Source organism: Cynocephalus volans, chromosome 15 (genome assembly GCF_027409185.1).
Source record: "Cynocephalus volans isolate mCynVol1 chromosome 15, mCynVol1.pri, whole genome shotgun sequence".
Lineage (NCBI taxonomy): Eukaryota > Metazoa > Chordata > Mammalia > Dermoptera > Cynocephalidae > Cynocephalus > Cynocephalus volans.
In genome coordinates this window covers 97009603-97029646 of record NC_084474.1, presented here as the reverse complement: position 1 = coordinate 97029646, position 20044 = coordinate 97009603, and the positions used below count along the sequence as shown (strand labels likewise).

The following is a 20044-nucleotide window of genomic DNA, read 5'->3' as shown; positions in this document are numbered from 1 at the left end:
TTTCCTAACCTGTGAGACAGGGATAACAGTACAGGCCCCACCCTCCTCCTGGGGCCTCTGTAGTCTCTATGGACCCCAGCCCACCTTCCCAGAAAGCCTTCCTCACCTGCCACACCTGCCTGGTCCGCAGGTACTGCCCCTTCCCAGACAGCTCTAAACCTCCCCACGGTGGCCCTGCTCGGCAGCCGTCCATATCCAGGTAGCACTTTCTGGGTCACAAAGCCTGCCTCTTCCGATCCTCCCAGCTTGACCTTGTCTGACCCTCCCGTGATGAGACAGAACCCCCACGGTGTGCTGTTTTCATGGGGTAAAGCAAACTCAACTCACTCAGGATTCGGGGACCTCGGCGTGGGCTCCCCACTGCCCACGGGATGATGTGACCCAGCAGGACTGGCCCCCACGGCTCATCCCCGTGCACACACCACTGCTGCAGCTCAGCCTGTTTCCCTGTGCTGGAGCCAGCGCCAGGCCAGGGTGAGTGTGGTACACATCACATCCACTGAACAACCTCTGCGTGCCCTGCACAGCCCAGCTGACAGGGCCCGAGGGGCTGGAACCCAGCCCGTCCACCTGGGGCCTGCTCAGGGCTGCAGCAACCTTGAGGAAGGGTCGCTTGCTGGTAATCCCGCCACGAGACTAATTCATCTGCCCAGGGGGCGCTTGTTTGCAATGCACACAAAGTACAGGGTGGGGGCCCTGGGACCCATGCGAAGCCTCCTGTGCAGACCCTTCCCGCCGCTTCTCCACACGCTCTGCACTACGTTCCCCACCACGTGCGGAGCCTGCGGGGTCCCATGCCCTGTGCTTCCATTCCTTCCACCCTCCTTGCTTGCTGCTCTCATTTTCTAATCGAAACTGAATATTCTGGAATAATCCAGCAGGCACGCACGATGGGGCCTCTACGTTCCCACTTGGAGCTCATCTTGAGCTCATCAGCGTGAGCCTAGAAGGGGCTGCCTCCTGAGCCTGCAAACACAGACACTCCGTACCATGTGCTCCTTCACTAGGTGAGCTACGTATCTGCTTGAAGAGGTGCCCTTTTTCTTTAAAAAAAAGCCAAATTTTAGCCCCGACTTTTTTTCCCTAATTTTTTTGATTGTGTTATAACACACATCACATAAAATGCACCATCTTGGCCATTTTTAGGTGCACGTTTCAGTGCATTAAGCACATCCGCGCTGCTGTGCAGCCGCCACCAGCCCCGTCCCCGAACCTTGCGTCTCATGGGACTGAAACTCTACGCCGTCGCCGACAACCCCCCATTCCCTGTTCGGCGTGGGGAGAAAAACCCACACGAACCTGGCGTCAGAAGTACTGGTGTAGCAGGGGGAAAACCAGCAGAGGATTTTCCCCTTTAGTTGGCACAGAGAAGGAGACACATTTTCCCAAACATACGGGAATTGTAAGTGTCATTTTTTTGAGGACTCCCCACAGTTTCTGACAGTCCCCGCGCCATTCCCCATTCCCTCCAGCAGGGCACAGGACTCCGCTTTCTCACATCCTCACCACTATCTGTTGTTTCTGCCTTTTTTCTTTGTGACCGTAGCCATCCTAATGGGAGTGAGCCCTGACTTTTTAATTTTGCAGTTTTCAAATGCACACTAACGTGAAGCAGCCTTCGTCTTGGAAAATAACTCAAAAGCATCCAGTAAAGTGAGTTTTGTGAAAGGTGCGTCTCCGAATCCCATTTTAGCCATATTTTCCAGATTTGGGTTCTTCCTAAATTTGAACCTCCGTTCTGAGTGAAGGAAATTCTTTTCTTTTCTGGAAATCCTATTTCCAGCTTTTATTTTTCTTTAAAGAATAGTAAGTTTGTTGGCCGGAGGGTTAGTCTGTCTCTCCAGCAAGCTCTGTTGAGCTTCTGCGATCTTTCTTGAGCACAGAAGTGAGATGTGGGAGGGAGACGTCACAGGCTCTGCTCCGAAGGACGCAGGTCCCAGTGGGAAAAGTCACGTACGCGGTGGTCCCTGTCCCAGGAGCGGGAGGAGCCACATGCTGGACCAGAGAGCCGGGCAGGAGGGTGGCGACAAGGCCCCAGTGTGAGACCCCTCCCCCAGCCCTGCCCCAGCCTCTCTGTCCCCGAGCCCCTGCCACCCACCTCCTCAGACCCCCTCAGTATCTGCTTGTGGCCCCCAACCTCCTGGGGCCTCCTGGTTCCTCCTGCCAGCCAGTCCAAAAGGCTGTTGTTGAATAACATCGCGCTGAGATGTGGCAGGGCTTTCCTGGGGCGTCCCTGAGCAAGGCCTGTGGTGGCCCATGGGTGGGAGGGGCTGGTGTCATCCATTTTCATCAGCCCACAGAAGATCAAAGTGTTGCCTTTATTCATGTCTTGGGGTCTAGTCACCCCAAAATGTGGGGCTCTCGGTTGCTGGCCAGACTGGAGCCTGCAGGAGCCTCCTCCACGGGCTGTGTGCATCCTGGCCTTGGTGCCCACTGCGGAACCGCTGCCCCTGCCCACCCCGATGGGCGAGGACTGTCCCCTCCTTCCTCTGTGGGGACAGCCCCATGGGGAGCCTCACCCCATGCATGGCCGGATTCTCAGTGGTCTGTGAGTTCCATGTTCCTTCCAACAATAATCTTTAAACGTAAAACCTGTCTTCCTTTGTAGTAACTACTCACATGGAAAGACATTTTCCTCAAAAAGGACTTCATCTTAATTTTCAAACTTTAGTCTCTATGCCCGTGGGGACCCCACGATGCATTTCCAGGAGGGAGGCATCTCCCATCTGTGACCACCGCTCCCGGGCTGGGCCCGGCCCTCCTGGCACTAACCCTCCAGCCTCCCCATGGATTCACTCCATGGCTGCCTTTATCCCGTCCCCTTCTTCATCGTCTCCATCTTGGTCTCCCTCACCCCCACACAGTGAGGTCCTGCTTCCAGAATGTTCCAGAAACTACCTGTGGTGACAAAGATTCTCTCATTAACCAAACTCTACTCAGGCTCCCCGAGCTCTTTTCTGACTAGGCCTGACTTTTGGGCTTCCGTGTTCGTCTCTACGTTGTCCAATTTTAACAAGAATCCTGTTCAGTCAGTTTAGCCCGAATCCCCCACCCTCGACATCTGACCGGGCTCCCCAACCCCCAGCAGCCCCCAGGGGAGGTCTGACTGCTCTGTCCCGTCTTCAGCAAGAACCCTGTGAAGGTGGCCGAGCTGGATCCCCTCAGCCCTGACGCCCACTGTCAGTGGTTTCGTCCGCTGACACCCACCCCGGTCCTGGCTATCGACCCCCTCCGGCCAGTGCCCCGTCTGTCCCCCGCTGCGGAGTGCCCCATGCTGGTCCTGAGCGAGGGCTGCCCGCAGGGCTCCAGCACGCGTCTCTGGTGGCCTCCCGCAGCAGCTCCTGCTGTCCCGTGGAAGGAGACAGGAGGGCTTCACTCGAGTGAGTGGTCTCCACGCTCGGCTCTGTGCAGGGTCTGCCCACGACCCCTCTTCTGATCCCCACTGTGAGATCAACTGTGTCCAGAAACGCCCCGACCAGGCGGGCTCTCCCTGCAGCCCCCCCTGCGTCTGCTCCTTCAGGTGTCCCGCTGAGAACTTCCAGGACAACCACCGCCCAGAGCCCCAGGCCCAGTAGAGGGCGGGGCGTAAGTTTCTTTCTATGAAAAACCTCAAAAAGTAAAACAGGTAAAGTCACAGGCAATTTTAACAAAGTGCCTTTCTGGAAAGTAAAGTAGTGAGTTACATAGCAATGCCCAAGACAAGCGTGGTTGCTGACCACAGAGCCTGCGCCCCCATCACACCTGTCCACACAGGGGTGACTGCCTGGCCTCGAGCCTGGCCCTCCAGGTAGCCCTGTCCTCACACAGCCTCCTCCCCTGCCCACCTCTTGATGGGAGGGCCCCCTTCTCTGGGCACACAGGTGTCACCTCCAGACCCCCTACAGGACAGCCGTGTGGGGCGTCTGCACAGGACAGTGTTAAAGGACATTTGCTTCCTGCTCTGGAGGGGCTGGCGCTGCCTCTAGAGGGCATAAGGGGAGCTGGGCTGCGAGGGGCCGAGAAGAGGTTGTGGGATGCTGGGGTCCTTTCTGCCTGGAAACAGGGCTCAGAGATGGAGGCCACACAGGGGACCCAGGTGCGGCACAAGCCCTCTTCCTTCCTTGAGTTGGCTGCTGGGGAGACAGCAAACGCTGCATGTGGCTGGAGTCATGAGGCCCAGACAGAGCATCGCTCCAGGGAGAAGAGACGTCCTTCAGTCTGTGACTCTGATGAGCGCTGGGGCAGCGAGGTCCTGTGGAGCCAGCAGCACTCACCACTGACGCTCCCCTCACCCCTTCCTGCCACAACCCCGTGCCCTGCGAGGCAGGGCTCCTCTGCTCCCACCTGACCAGGCACCCTTCCTCCCTGGCTGTCCTCTGCACCACACAGAGGCTTGCACCTGGCGCTGGGTCAAGTAAAATGTTTTAAGCCATGTGCCAAGAGGCGTGCGTGGACTGCGGCGTGCGTGGGCTGCAGAGCTCGTGTGTGCTGCTCCACTCCACTCCTGCTCTCCATGGTCACCCAAGGCATTCAAGGCCTTGATCCTGGAGAGGCTGTCCTTCCAGAGCTAGCTAATTCCCGGAGATAGCACCCTTGAGATAGAAACCAACCAATCTTGAGCTCCAGCTGTCCCCTTTATGTAACTCTCAGCACCAAGCCAATGTTTCCCCTGCCCTAAATCACCCCAGGCCCAGGTACCAGATAACAAGGGACTACCCAGAGCCTGCCAAAATTATTCAAACTGTACACTCCTAAACTTGCTCAGCATACCTACCCGGCCTCACCCATTCCTTCGGAGGAAATCCCAGTAAAGGCCCTGGGCCATGCTCTGCCCCTTCTGCCTCCTGACCGTCCCTGGTCCTTCCCATGTGGTCCTACGTGCCCTGCCTCCTGTTTCTATGTCAGTCATTCCATGTCTTACCATACCTGATTAAGACAAATCCCAGTGACACCTGAGTGCACCATGAGACTTGGGGGTGTCCGTGGACAGTGATGGTCCTGCGGAGGGGCTCTGTCTGCTCCAGTCTGTTGAAAGCACCATTGATCTGGGCAGTCTGCTCGGATACATAAAGTGCTCTTAGAAACACACCATGTCCTTGAAAATGATTTTTCAGTTGGGACTTTTCCTGGGAGCATTTCCAGCTTGGAACCCTGATCTTTCCAGCTGAGCCTGAGCCTGGAGTCACCCCAAAAACAGCAACAGGGGAGTTTCCACAAGGGACTGCCCCAAACAGTCCCGAAATAGGGCTGTTTGGGATTCTGGCAAAAGAAGCTCTAAATGTCAAGGTGATCAGCCCAAAGCATTTATTAAGGGAACTTACATACACAGTGCTGCAGAGAAAGGGATGTTTACCTGTGCGTGTCTGCAACGAGAGGGTCAGGATATGGACTTTAGATGAGGGCTTAAGGGATTTGGCTCAGGGCTGGGCCTAGTTTCTAGCATGTTTAGCAATAGGGTTACTCTCTCAGTGTTTGTTTTCTTTTTGTTTCTTTTGGGCAGCTGGCTGGTATAGGGATCCAAACTTGTGACCTTAATGTTTTAAGGCTGTGCTCTCACCAACTGAGCTAACTGGCCAGCCTCTCAGTGTTTTCGACAAACAATCTACACAGTTTTATCAATGCCTGGGAACGTTCAAGGCCCAGGCTTGGGTTCAAGCCTGCAGGGGAAAACATGCTGCTAGCCGAGTCAGAGTGGTCAACGCACTCTGTGTCTCTCCATCAGGATGAAGAAAATGGGGAGTGGGGTGGGGAGGAGTGGGAGACCCTACAAACCCCAATACCAAACGAGGGTTAGCTGGAAAGCAATCCGGGCTGGCCCAGTGACTGGGCACTGTGACCATGCGAGGGACTGCAGGTGAAGGCTGTGAAGGTGAAGGAGGCTGTGCTGTGAAGGGTCTGTTTGCTCGGTGGACCTGAGGCTCCGCAAGGTCTAGAGAAGGGGTGTGAAGGCCCTGGAATGGCCTGCAGTGGACAGAAGCAGACCCCTTCCCCCAGACAGGACCCGCAGGGCCTGGGCACCCTGGCTCCTGTGCCCTGGACACTGGGCAGGTGCCCCCCACATGCATGCTCCAGGCCAGGCTCTCCATAGACCCTGCCGTCAGCTCCCCACCTGCTGTGCGGGGGGCAGGCCAGGCTGGGGCACAGGGTTGCCAGGCACCCCCGGCTCTGTATCCAGCAGTGTGAATGCCCCTCGCCAGGTAGGCAGGTGGCACCAGTGTGCCCAACAGGCCTGGGCTCTTGGAAGTGGCTGGCAGGGTGCCGGGATCTGGGGGGCTCTAGAGGGCGCTGGGGAAGCGTGTTCCCTGCAGATGCTTCCTGAGCCTCTAGGCGACCAGAGTGGGTGGGGAACGAAGTTGCTCAACTCTGGGGCGCGGAGGCTCAGGGCGGGAGTGCGAGGATCGCGGGGCGCAGGGAGAGGAGCTGGTCCGCGGCAGGCCGAGTCCCGAGGGTGTGTTTTTCAAGAAGGACCCTGCGGGGGCGGGCACCTGACTGCGCCCACCTCCTTCCTTCGGCGCGCGCCCCTGGACCCCCCGCCCTTCGACCCCCGGGCACCCCCTGCCGACACGGCACAGCCGGCTCGGCGCTCCACGGCCACACAGGGAAGTCGAGGCAGCCAGAGACGCACGCGAGGCCGCGGGAAGGGGACGGCCCGGGGGTCGCGTGAGGCCGTTGGGTCGGGGCTCCATCAGGAGACACCTCGGCCTGTCCTCGCGGCACAGCCCGACAGACAGCCGAGCGTGCCGCCCTCCTCCAGGGGTCCCGCCCCCCGAGCTCAGCCTCCCGCCGCCCCCAGCCCCGGGGGCCGCGAGACGCCCGGCCAGGCCCCGCCCCCAGACCCGGCCCCGCCCACCACTGACCCACGCCAGCCCCTCCTCCCCGCCACGGCCCCGCCCCCAGGGCCCAGCCCCACCCTTCTCGGGCTCTGGACTCCGCCTTGGGCTCTAGCTCCGCCCCTTCCCCAGAGTCCGGGAGGCGGGGCTGGGAACCACCAAGATGGCCGGGCCTCCGAGCCGCCCAGAGCGGCCGGAAGTCTGCAGGGCGGGCGCGGGCGTCCGAGGCCCGTTTCCGGCGCGTCGGGCGTCTGAGAGCCTCCGGCGGCGCGCAGGGAGGAGGGTGAGTCGGACGGGGGCGCGGGCCGGGCTCTGCGCTGCCCGCGCGTTGGTCGCCCTCAGGCGGAGTCCGTGCCGGCCTGGCCCGCGCTCTCCCACCTCCGGCACTGCGGGTCTGCACGGGAGGCCTGGAGCGGCCGTGAGCGCCCGGCGGGGTCGGGGCGGCGGCCGCGCGGCCGACCCCCCAGTTCCTCGCGTGCCCGGCCGCGCCATAGCCTCGCCGCCCGCGGGCTTCGGTGCCAGAGGCCTGGGTAAAGCGAGCTGCTGCTGCGGCCCCCCCTCCAGGCCTAGGCCTGCTCCCAGGGGCTCCCTGATTCTCCTTGCGGCATAATCACCTTCTTCTAGGGCGCCCCTGGAAGGCCTAGAATTAGTGACAATGGCAAAAAGGGCATTGCCTTGGGTAGGTTAGGCTGTTTGTCCTCTGGATTCTGGCTGCGGCTCAGGGCCTGCCCTGCTCTTCAGTGGACCCAGCATCCACTACTGTCCAGGCGCCAGGTGGGGGACCTTCCTCCAGTGGTCACTCCTGCTTGGGGCAGCTTCCCTGCCGGTGACCTAGAGGCCTCCACCCACAAGCTACTTTCTGGTCCAAAAGCTCCCCTAGCAGCCCCACTTCCCGTTCTTCCCATCCTCGCAGGGGGATGGTCGGGGCGGGCGTTGGGGTCATTGGCTCAATTCAGGCGGATGATATACATGAGATTTTATCCCTGAGCTGGTGCCATTCTGGTGACAGGCGAGCTGTGCCTGGAGACTGGAGTTTATGTTCTTGGGAGCAAAGGTTCCTGTATCCACTCCTGTCTTCTTTACAGTCCATCTTTCTGGCTTCTGTGTACGCCAACCTCCAGTCACTCCCTGCCTTCCCTTGCAACCTGTGATTCACCCACACTGGCTCATTCAGCCTCATTCCTTCCTAACCCAGGTCCTTTGCACATGCTGTTCCTGCTGCCTGGAGTGCTCTCTCTGCCTCTATCACCTTGGCCTAGGTCCCTGGGGGAGTGGCCCATAGACTAAGTCAGAGTTTTCTAGTTTAAATGCTTCCATAGTTCCTTGTATTTCAGCACTATCATGGTTGTAATTTTGTGTTTGTGTGGCTGTTTTAACTCTTCCCTCCACTAGACTGCTCCACGAAGGCAGCGTCTCTCTGCATTCATTGCTGTATCCCCATTGCTTAGTCGAGTGCCTGGTGTGTGGCTACCACTCCTTATGTATTTGTGGAGTATTTCACACATGCATGCACTGAAAGATGAATATAGAGCTTCAGGGGGCAGGTTCTCAAGTGCCATGGCTGCTTCAGCACCACCACCACCCCATGTCCTACTTAGAGAACGTCTGGGGTTGGAGATAAAAAAGCAGGGAACACAATACCCCTAGATTAGCCTGGAAGTTGGGGGTGCTTCCAGCATCCTGACCTCTGACCCTCTTATAATTGCCAACAGGTCTCTCCGCCAGGACGTGTGGATGTCCACTCACCGAGCCTCATGGTAGGAAGCCTGACTGCCCCCATTCTCTTACTCGTCCTGCAAAGCCTCTACCTCCTACTCTGGGCATATACCCTGCCTTGGCCCTCACCAGGCTAAGGCAGTCCCTTTGCTACTATCCCCAAGGCAGTGAGCAAACCCCTGCCCAGACCAGGGCCCAGCTGAGGCTCTTGAGGGGAGGAGGGTTGCATGATCACAGACTGGGTCTTTCCCTCTCCCACAAACTGCCCCTCCTCAGGGGCATTTGACAGACCGCCGGGCATGCTGCCTTTTCTGTCAGAGAAGCCCAGGTGATTGTCTCCCCCAATCCTGTGGCGCACCTGCCTGAAACACACCGAGGCGGCGCCAGAATGGGGCTGGCACCCAGGGATCCCTGGGGTGCTGGTGTGTGTCCTTTCAGGAGGCGGTGACATTTGGCGATGTGGCTGTGCACTTCTCTCGCGAGGAGTGGCAGTGTTTGGACCCTGGCCAGAGGGCTCTCTACAGGGAGGTCATGTTGGAGAACCACAGCAGTGTGGCTGGACTAGGTGAGACTGCACCTCGGGACCCCTCCCCTGCGTCATTAGTCAGTACCCACCCAGCCAGGCCTCTGTCAGAGGCTGGGGATGTGAAGACTGAGCGCTCAGGCCCTTGTGGACTAAGCAGGGACCTTGGGCACGTGAATGTGCCAGGCTGGCTCCAGGCTTTGCACATGTCCTGTGATTCAGCTCCCGTAGGGTAGGTGGAATTCTGGGAGCTAATAAAGCTTTTCTCCTTAATCTATTGAATTAACTTGTGAGAAATAGAATCCAAACTTGAAATTGCTTAGGCAAAAAAAGAGAAATGATTGGCTCAGTGGACCCCAGGAAGTGGTTGTACAGCCAGAGCAAGGGGTTGCAGCGACGCCCTCAGGCCACGTTGTGGATGCTGCCGTCAGTCTTCCCCTCCCATCGCCACCATCAGCACAGGCAGCCACTCCAGCGCCTTTCAAGTCTGTGTGTGTGTGTGTGTGTGTGTGTGTGTGTGTGTGTGTGTGTGTGTGTGTGTGTGTGTGTGTGTGTGTGTGTGTGTGTGTGTGTGTGTGTTCTTGCAAGAGGCACCCTGTTTGTTGGATTGCAACTTTGTGAAGGGGTTGTGTGTTTAACTTGCTGTTCACTGTGCTTCTGCCTGTTACCAAACCCTGTGCTGCATTGGCCGCATGCGGTCTCTGGCCCCACACCACGTGAGCATCCTGGACTCTTGAGCAAGCCTGGACTGGAGGACCAGGAGTGGCATAGGTGGGGCGTAGTTGGTTGGGCAGCTGCTTCTCAGGGTGCTGGACTGGGCCTGCCCCAGCCAGTCTGGCAAAATCCAACTTTGTGATGTTTTGCCAGTTAAATAAGTGTACAGTGAGAGCCTGTTTTGTTTTGAGTTTGCTTTTCTCTGCTTTCCGCTGAGCTTCAGCATCTTTGCACACCCTCTTACCCAGCCAGGTTTTCCAGTAAAGTTTCTGCTCGGAGCCTTTGCCCATTTTGTACTGGGGTTGCTGTGACTTATTGATATGAAGTTTTTTGTTATTTCTTGTATTAGATTTCATTGAATCTCAGAGGCCGTACGTCGTAAAACACATTACTGTTTTATGTACACATAATTATTTTTAAAAACGGTCTGGCCAGTTAGCTCAGCTGATTAGAGCACAGCCTTATATAACACTGAGGTCACCAGTTCGGATCCCCGTGCTGGCTGGATGCCAGAAAAAAAAGGAAAAGAAAGGCGGAATGCTGCTGATTATACTACAGCATGACTTTTTTCTTATCACTTAAACGTCCTTTATAGTGTTTAAAGAACTCTCTCAGATTCATCTAGACGTGGTTCACCGTGTGTCACTGAAGTAGAAAGGAAAGGGCATGTGGCATGCATCGGCTGGGCTGTCCCTAATATTTCTTCATGTCCTGTCACTCTCTGGCTCGGCTGTCTGTTTCTGTGCTTCCCACGTGGTGGCAGCCTGTCTGGCCATCGAGAGGCATGCAGCCTTTCTGAAGCGTCGTTGGGGTTTTCTTGCATCCAGCAAGGTTGACTTGAGCTTTCTTGCCTGGGGTCTCAGTGGCAAACCACACAGCTTTATCCGCTGGGCCCCGTCTTCCTTTCTCAGGCCCGGGTGCACACCGCTGCTGATGTGTCCTGGCTGGAATTGCAATCACTCCTGCAGCGAGTTTGCTTCTCCATTCTCAAAGGTGCACCCGCCGCCCTTTTTCCACGGCTTCTGCTCGTGCAATAACTTTTTGCTTCAGTGCAGAGTTACAGGATAATCTCTTTGAAGACGGTGTAGAGAGCAGTTAAACTCAGCTCTTGTTGTGTGACGGTGCTGGAGACTCAAGTGCAGCAATAACGATCTGAGTAGCTGTGCTGAATGCGCGGGCGGCGACCTCGTGTGTGTCCCAGTGCGCGTGCGCGGGCAGTGACAGCGTGTGTCCCAGTGCACGTGCGCGGGCAGTGACGGCGTGTCATAGCCACCACCTGGTTGATGACATCAATCCCAAGGTGTGTCCCAGGTTTCGAGATGTGCAAGCGTGTTGTGAAGAGTCTGTCCTGGAGCAGCCCAGGTACGATGCTGCCCTGTGGGTCTTGTGTATCTGAACACCTTCCCCCTTTACCGTGTTTATCACATGGTCAGGTCAGGTCTTGATGTCATCGAATACTTCAGTTTTTGCCTTATGGGTTGTGCCTTTGAAGTTTTATTAAAGGTTCTTTTCTGCTGCCAGGTCACTGAGTGGCCTATGTCGTCTCCCGTGGACCAATGCAGTGTGTCTTTCCACGTGGGCAGGGCTCCACCGACGGGCTGCAGTGAGGTGGAAATGCGGCTGTACTTTGTGCAAACACAGCCATCTGCCCAGCACCGTCTGCGAAACGGTCTGTCCTCCGTGGGTGCGCGGAGCCCCCGTTCCATGTAGAACATGGTGTGTTTCTCAGCTCTGTTCTCGCCCCTGAATCTCTCTCGCAGGCTGGCTTCCTGCTTTTTGTTAGTTTGGTTTGGTTTTCTGTATTTGGGCAGATTTTTGAATTTGGTTTTTGATTTGGTTTTGTAGAATGCCCTAATACCTGGTGGGCAGCTCAGCCTTTTTACTCTTCCTAAAGGTTCCCTTGCCCGCTCATGGGTGAGAGGGTAATTCTTTCATATACATTTCAGAATAGGTTGAATTCCTCAAAAATCCTGCTGGAACTTTTATTGCTTTGAATCTGTAGGTTGTATGAAGGTAACTGACAACTTTCTGACATAACTGTTCCCATCCGAGACCATCGAACGTGCCTCTGTTCCGCTAACATTCTCCTTAATTGGTGTTTGAAACAGTGGTCTCCTCTGAGTCTAGAAGCTATAGTTTTTGTTGCTTTGTGAATATCTTTTTTATGTTGCTGTCTTTTTAGCTGATCACTGCTGCACACAGAAGTGCTGTTGGCTTTGGAGGGCTGATCTTGTATTTGGAAACTTTGCGGAACTCCCTAGCTAGGTTAGTGTTAGTCAGCCATTCGCTGTGTTCTCCAGGAGGAGGGTGCCTGCCAAGGACAGTTTCGTAATTTCCCTCCCACCCCTCCCTCATCATGTCTCTAGACCTTAGCGGTGGCCAGTGCAGCGTTGAACAGGACCATGTGGGCATACTTGTGTTCTTGACTTTAAAGGGAATGTATCCACAGAAGTACAGGAGAAGTTGGTTAAGGAGTTTTGTTTTTAATCATAAATCATAAATGTTGAATTTCAAATTTTCCTGCATTAATTGAGATACTTATATGGTATCTTTCTTTGTTACTGTAGTAAATTACATTGCTCTACTTAAGTCATGATATTTATATATATAAATTTTGATATTCTTTTGGACTCAGCCAGCCAGTATTGTATTTTGGATTTTTGTATCCCTATTCATAAGCAAAATGGACTTACTTATTTCTTTTTTCTGTATTGTTCTTATGTAATTTTGGCATTTCTGGCAAATGGCATTTGGCATCCAGGTTTCATAAAATGAGCCTGCACCTTTTGCTGTCTTTTTCAATTTCCAGAAGAATTTATAGGGGTGGAATTAATAGAATCTTCAAGCTTATGTTAGAACTCATCCATAAAACCGTCTGGGGCTTGGGATTTGGGGGAGGAAGGTCTCTGAGTAGTATTTATGTTTCTTTAATGTGTAATGGTCTACTCAAGCTTTTGAATTTCCATTTGTGCTAATTTTGTCACTTCCGGTTTTTCTACAAATTGATCTATTCGTTTAGATTTTTTTTTTTCTGGGGGGGGCATGTATTTGTTTATAACACTCTTTTATATTTAATTTATGTTCGTAGTTGTTTCCCTTATTTTTTATTTTTTGGCAGCATCTTCTCACTAAGTTGACCTTGATTGGTTTTGCCACGAGACTGTCACATTCATCTTTTCAGAGAACTGGCTTTTGTTTTGCCAGGCTTTTTGCAGGGAGGGGGGTGGGAGTGGGGATGTTGTTGTTAGATGTGTTTGTTCTCCATTTCACTGAACCCTGCTGCACCTTTTTCTTTCTTTTCATTTAATTTGGTTTGCTATGTTTTGTTCCCAACTTCTTGAGCTTAACATTTGCCTATTTGTGTTTTACCGTTCTTCTTTCTAGGAAGTGTATTTTACAATATTTTATCTTTCATAATGCTTCATCTGAATCGTATAAATCTTGACTTATAATAAATATAATTGCTACTTAGGAATTCATTACTTAGTTTCAAGTAATAGTTTCTTCGCTACCTTTCTGTGGTTAACCTCACAGTGAGCCCATTTGGCTGGGTGCAGGTCTGTGGCATTGTTCTTTGGTATGTCCATGACTCTCTGCATCCTGACCCATGGAGATTTCTCTGTTCCCTGTGTGCTTGGAGAGAACACATGTTTGTGTTGAGTGTGGAGTCCTGCCTGCATCTTAGGGCTTGAGTTTGTTGGCTGTAGACCTTTAGGGTCTCTCTGCCTGCTGGAGGGCTTGGCTGGCCCTTTGATCGGATGCCTGTCCCTGTACTGACCTGCAGTTAAGGGAGTGTCAGCTGCTCCACTGCATGGCAGCTGGTGTGCCCAGGGGGCACTCACAGGTCTCCATCACTCCGCAGTCTGTTGAGGGGGACACAAGGACTCAAGGTGGGAGGCCAGCAGGTGAGGGCTGGAGCTTAGAGCCTTCAGATTTAATGATTCAAAACCTGCTTCAAGGGCTGATTGGTTGCCCCATCAGTTAGAGCGCAGTGTTAACACCAAGGTCCAGGGTTCAGGTCCCCGTACTGGCTAGCTGCCAAAAACAAAACAAAAAAACCAAAAAAACCCCACTCCATTTGCTTGTTCATTTCTGTTGTTTGTCTTGTTTCTTAACTCTGCCCGACTTCCAGGGGTGGAGCCAGCCTGTTCTTTGCAGACTCCTGGCGGCAGGGTGCCCTGGAGATTGTGGGAGTCCAGGTCCCTCTCTGTTCAGTCTCAGGAGCTGCACAGATCTGGACAGAAAGGGCAACTGTGCCCACTCTGTGCCCAGATCCTCACCCCGCTGTACCCCCCAAAGCTCTTCTTCCTGCACCCCTGGAAACCAGGGCAGGCTGAGCCCTGTTCTTCACTCCTAGCTCTGCTGATGCCATCTCCTCCTCTGCCTCACACACAGCAGGATTCCTGGTCTTCAAGCCTGAGCTGATCTCCCGGCTGGAGCAGGGACAGGAGCCATGGGTCCTTGACCTGCAGGGAGCGGAGGGGACAGAGGCGCCAAAGACCCCCCTGACAGGTGAGACTCAGGCCCAGGCGCAGGGCAGCTCTGGGGTGAGGAGAACCGGCAAGTGGGGCCTCCAGACAGTGGGAGGCTGTGCTGGGCTGCCTGGGGGTGCTGTGGGGAGAGGCAGGCCTGAAGAAGGAAGCGTAGACCAGTCGTGGGGCTGCCTCCAGAGACACCAAGTCACAGAAAAGCAAGGACCCAAAACACCTGTGCGTTTCAGCAAAAACAGAGTTTTTTAAAAGTCATACCACATTTTGTTCAATTTCTAATTTTACTGATACTCTTATTGAATAATAGTACTAATCTGTGGATCCAAGTGAAACATTAGGTTTGTTTGCTGTTTCAGCTGTGGAACCCTGGAAGTGGGTGGGCTGTGCTCCTGGCGAAGGCTCCACGGCGGGGCCTGCGCTTGCCTTTTCCGCTTGTTGTGGTCTCCTGCAGTCCTCGGTGCCCCTGGGCTTGTAGATGCAGCATCCCAGGCTCTGTCTTCACGTGACTCTCTTTATGAGGACACCAGTCATGTTGGATCAGGGGATTCCCTAATGACCTCATCCTAACAGTTACATCAGCAATGTCCCTATTTCCAAATAAGGTCATATTCTGAAGGATGGCAATTAGGACTTCAACCTGTTGGGGGGAAGGAGGAGGGACCCAGTCAGCCCCAACCGGGCACTTATGGCTGTCGAGCACAGGCTGTTGCCCTGCCTTGTCTGGGCATCTGCTCAGCCTGCCCCATCTGCCGGCGTCTGTATCCCCATGGTCACTACTGTAGCAGAGCAGGGCCCAGTCCCACAGACATCAACATCTCATTATGGCCGTTTGGAAGCCAGTAGGACAATCCGGAATTGTGAGGAGCTACGATTGTGCTCTTCCTTCCACATGTGCATCCCCAGGCAGTGTGGAGGAGCCCCGAGGGGTCCTTCTTAACACGGATCATCCATGGTCTCTCTCACAGCGTGTGCACTGCAGCCAGCAGGGGAGGCCATGTGGTGTGTGGGGAGGATGCGCAGCCCTCGAGCACAGCCCCAGCTCCGTGGCTCTGCATGGCCTTTCTGTTCAGGTCCTTTACAGTCCTCCCTGGGAAGGAGGTAAAGTGTAGGGTGGCCCAGTTGAAACCCAGCCCCGCATTAACATATTTCCAAGGCGAAGGAAGATTTTAAATAAAGAGGCACCATGGCAGAAAAGCAGCCATAGTTGGCAAAGTTGGATAGTTCAGTGGGTTTATATGCAGCAAGCGGTCCTGATGGTGACGCAGCAGCGAGAGCAGCTTGCAGTGAAGCAGGAGGTGGGTGGCAGGAGTCACGCCACGCTCAGCACTCACTCGCACACCTGGGGGCACAGGGTGGGGCGTGGGCTCTTGGGTTAAAGCCCAGGACAACACAAACTCAGAATGCACTAAGTAAAGCAGAAATGCCCAGGGTGTTAATCACCATAGCTGGTGCAGCCGGCATCAGAGATCCAAGGATGCCGGCCTGGAGCGGTGGAGGAGGGGACAGGTCTGTGGCTTTGTCCCCCACACCCTTGCCCTCCACCACAGCCCCCAGTGGGGGGTCCCTAGCAGCCCTGGAGGCCAGCCTGGCAGCCTGGGCCCTGCTCCGCCTTTGCTCTTTGGGAAGACGTGTCCCCTCTCCAAGGGACAGCCACTTCCAGAGCAAGGTTTCATTTTCAGGAAATGTGCTTGCATCTTCTCAGAGGTTATCCAAAGCTGGGGAAGGGGAGATAACCTGGGGGGCTGCCATGGGGAGGCTGCAAGTGGTAAGTAGGGAGAAAGAAATGGGCGGACAAGAGGCCAGAGGGTGCCAAGAGCCGGTAGGCTCAGGAGGCTGGGCCAGGAGCAGCCTGGCGCAGTGCAGGGAGGAGTAACCCAAGTTTCTCACAGACATAGTTAGAGGACCATGTGGGTTTGTGGCGTCCTCGTCCTTTGGTCAGCAGTGCCTAGCCACAAGCTGCTCAAGCACATGGAAGTTTTATTCCTTTGCAGCAGGAGGCCCAGGTGATACTTTCCTCAGCATTGCCAGGGCTGCACTGTGCTCTGTCCTGGCTCTCCTTAGGAGCCTCTGCATTCCAGGCAGGGGCAGCACAGGAGCAGTCCTTGTCTTGTGTCTCAGTGTTCTGCTTTCTCACCCCCACAGCAGAGGAAGGCTCAGGAGGAAAGCCGAACAAGCCTTGCTGAAGGAGTAGGTTTGCTGTGGTTTGTGATCATGTCTGGAGACACCTGGTGCATCCCTGCTGCACAGCAAGGTTGAAGGGGCTGTGTTGGGGGCACATACCTGAGTTCTGATTCTCTCATTAGCTCCTTGGCCGTAGGCAAGCTGCTTAACCTCTGAGCCACAGTCTTCTGATGGTGGAGTGGGGATTCTGCTGACCTCATTGGGTTACAGACTAATTGAGGAACAACTGGGAACAGTTCCTGGCACACAGACGAGGCTCAGTAGATGGCATCCCCTTGCTCACGGCAGGACTGGCAGGAAGACCTTTGCAAATCACTGGAAGCTGGAGACTGGTGATTAGACCTGGGCAGAAACTGAGAGGCTGAAGCCCTGTGTCTGGGCTGTGGATTCTCTGTGGGGTAGAATTGGGCTAGACATGGGTGTGCCTGCAGACATGGCCATGGCTGGTCATGACTGGATGTCGCTGTGACTGAGGTTGTGTCATGATTGTGGACATCAAGGAGATGTCTGAGCTCAGCAGAGGCCCTCTCTGGGATTGCTGAGTAGAAAAGAATCCCACAGTTATGTGGAGAGTCCAGAAAGCAGATGTCAGGAAGGCCTCCTGGAGGGTAGGTGCAGGGGTGGACCCTGCCAGAAACTTCCAACCCCAGGAAGGAGACATCAGTGCAGGCAAATGGGTGTGGCCACTTAAGAGCTGAGGGACTGGCAAGGGATAGATGTGGTCAGGTGTGTAGCTCGGAGGCAGCTAGAGGAAGCAGAGAGGTCTGGGGTCATGGACTTTCCCTGCAGGGTGTGCCTCTGCTCACGGGCTCCCCGTAGGATGTGTAGCTCTCAGCACCTGCGAGTACTTACTGAGCACTTCATGACTGTTGAGTGGATGAATGAGGGGAAAGTGAGTGCCTCCAGACCCCAAGAGCTGTCAAAGGCCTCACCTTCCCATAGCTTGTTTCCACCTAGGTGTATCCCAGTGCTTGACAAGCTGGTCCTTGGGAGTGAAGATCCACCCTCCCCAAAGTCCTTGTCCTTTTTTGAGCACAGAACATAAGGAGCATTTTTATTTTCTGTTTATTTCAGATTCTACAGTTAGGACTGAAAATGGGCAGGCCTGTAAGGTCACGGACTCTCTAAAATCAGAACTCCATGGGATGAAGGTCAGAATCCCCCCACAGGATTTTCCTCAGAGTCCTGGCTTTGGAGACACTTCTGATTCTGAGGTCTGGTCAGAGAGTCATCTGAGTAGCCCTAGGCTGCGAGTAATGGGCTCCCTCTTCCAGAAAAACGGTTTAAACAAGGGGGCTGTGGCCCACAAGGTCTTCACCAAGGATGCTGCTCAGGGACGTAGGGAGCTGGGGGGCAGTGGCCTGGATTGTCAGCCTGATAAAAGTGAGAGAGAGAGTGCAGAAGGGGCCTCCCAGAGATGCGAGGCATGTGGCAGAGGCTTCAGACTCACCTCAAACATCGCCCAGCGTTGGGAAGCTGATGGGCAGAAGAGACCTGACAGATGTCAGGAATGCCAAGGACAGTTGCCTGCCCGCCTGCAGGGGAAGCTGCCAGGTAGCTGCCGTGGAGAGAAGCCATATGCGTGTGCAGAGTGTGGGAAAGTCTTCAGGCTGTGTTCGCAGCTTAATCAGCATCAGAGAATCCACACTGGTGAGAAACCGTTCAAGTGCATCGAATGTGGAAAAGCCTTCCGCCTGAGCTCAAAACTTATTCAGCATCAAAGAATTCATACTGGAGAGAAGCCCTACAGGTGTGAGGAATGTGGGAAAGCCTTTGGCCAGAGCTCAAGCCTCATCCACCATCAGAGAACCCACACTGGAGAGAGGCCCTATGGTTGTCGTGAGTGTGGGAAGGCCTTCAGTCAGCAGTCACAACTGGTCAGACACCAGAGGACACACACCGGAGAGAGGCCCTACCCCTGCAAGGAGTGTGGGAAGGCCTTCAGCCAGAGTTCAACTCTAGCACAGCATCAGAGGATGCACGCTGGGGAGAAATCTCAAATCCCAAGAGCCTCAGACAGTCCAAGCCTTGTTGCACATCAGCGGATTCATGCTGTAGAGAAGCCGTTTAAGTGTGATGAGTGTGGGAAAGCCTTTAGGTGGGTCTCGCGCCTTAGTCAGCATCAACTGATTCACACAGGAGAGAAACCTTACAAATGCAACAAGTGTACAAAAGCCTTCGGCTGCAGCTCACGGCTTATTCGCCATCAGAGAACTCACACTGGAGAAAAACCATTTAAATGTGATGAGTGTGGGAAAGGCTTTGTGCAGGGCTCACACCTCATTCAGCATCAGCGAATCCACACCGGAGAGAAACCTTACGTGTGTAACGACTGTGGAAAAGCCTTTAGCCAGAGCTCCAGCCTTATTTACCACCAGAGAATCCATAAGGGAGAGAAGCCTTACGAGTGCCTCCAGTGTGGAAAGGCCTTCAGCATGAGCACACAGCTCACCATCCATCAGCGGGTGCATACTGGAGAGAGGCCCTACAAGTGCAGCGAGTGTGGGAAAGCCTTCAGCCAGAACTCCACGCTCTTCCAGCACCAGATCATCCACGCAGGTGTGAAGCCCTATGAGTGCAGCGAGTGTGGGAAGGCCTTCAGCCGCAGCTCGTACCTCATTGAACACCAGAGAATTCACACCAGAGCCCAGTGGTACTACGAGTACGGGAATACCCTGGAAGGAGCTGCCTTTGTGAGCCGTAAGAAAGTTAACACCGTAAAGAAACTGCATCAGTGTGACGACTGTGAGAAGATATTCAGGTGGCGCTCACACCTCATCATCCATCAGAGGATTCACACTGGAGAGAAGCCTTACAAGTGTAACAACTGTGGCAAAGCTTTTAATCGGAGTTCAAGGCTCACTCAGCATCAGAAAATTCACACAGGATAGACTGTCGACATATAGATGTGGATAAACCTACAGCCTTAACTTAGTTACTTTATACGAGATCATTTATATTGATGAGAAATTTAGAATGTTGGGAAAGATTCAGAATTGCTCTCTTAAGAAAGAGAGTATCCAACTTCATACAAAATGTTTATTTGCTGGAATGTTTGACCTTAACCCATTCAATAAAGCCAGCGTCCCTTGCACTCAGGGTGCAATCTGTAGACTTTTGAGCTCACAGTGGGAAGACCCCAGGTCCCTGTGGATGAGGAAGAGGCACGAGGAAGCCTCAGTGAGCTCTGCCAGACTGAGTAGTTTAAAAGAAGTTACTCAGAATGCTTTCCCTCGAGGATCAGTTGCTCAAACTGGCTTCAGCAATGAGGAAATGTGTTTGCTCATGTTAGAGGAAGTTCAGAAAGAAGTACATAGCATTCCCTTCTGCCGACTTCTTCACCTAACTCCTTTTATTAAGCTCATCCCCCATTAGGGCAACCCAGGGCCAAAGGGCCCAGCCCTGCCCTCTTCAGAGAGGCAGCCCGGGCCAGTGAGTGCACGCCGCCGTCATTGGTGGGGCTGTTGAGCATAGGAACAACACTGGTGTCAGGGCAGGGTTTTGAAGTCACACCTGGGGTCCAGGGGTTTGCTGTGTGACCCAGGACATCACTGCCTTCCCTGAAACTCAGTCCATTTGCAAGTCTGAGAACATGCACTGTTATAGGTGGT

General features: G+C 54.3%; 1 protein-coding gene across 4 annotated transcripts; it reads left to right on the top strand.

The window, feature by feature from the left end:
* The first annotated feature begins 7052 nt into the window (after positions 1–7052).
* On the top strand, positions 7053–19527 carry ZNF7 (zinc finger protein 7). 4 transcript variants are annotated; one of them, XM_063079096.1, is made up of 5 exons: positions 7053–7092; positions 8522–8566; positions 8967–9090; positions 14158–14274; positions 17508–19527. In XM_063079096.1, exons 2-5 carry the CDS (start codon positions 8564–8566, stop codon positions 19322–19324), a joined length of 2061 nt encoding a protein of 686 aa, XP_062935166.1. In that variant the 5' UTR covers positions 7053–7092; positions 8522–8563; the 3' UTR covers positions 19325–19527. The 4 variants fall into 4 exon arrangements, with proteins under 4 accessions (XP_062935166.1, XP_062935167.1, XP_062935164.1 ...); XM_063079097.1 differs by having other exon boundaries at positions 8964–9090; positions 14161–14274; XM_063079094.1 differs by having other exon boundaries at positions 8964–9090.
* The last annotated feature ends 517 nt before the right edge of the window (positions 19528–20044 follow it).

Excerpts from the sequence above, each read along its gene's own strand:
- ZNF7 (XM_063079094.1), top strand. Across the intron at positions 9,091-14,157 it reads CAGCAGTGTGGCTGGACTAG|CAGGATTCCTGGTCTTCAAG; the intron begins GTGAGACTGCAC and ends CCTCACACACAG. Across the intron at positions 14,275-17,507 it reads GCCAAAGACCCCCCTGACAG|ATTCTACAGTTAGGACTGAA; the intron begins GTGAGACTCAGG and ends TGTTTATTTCAG.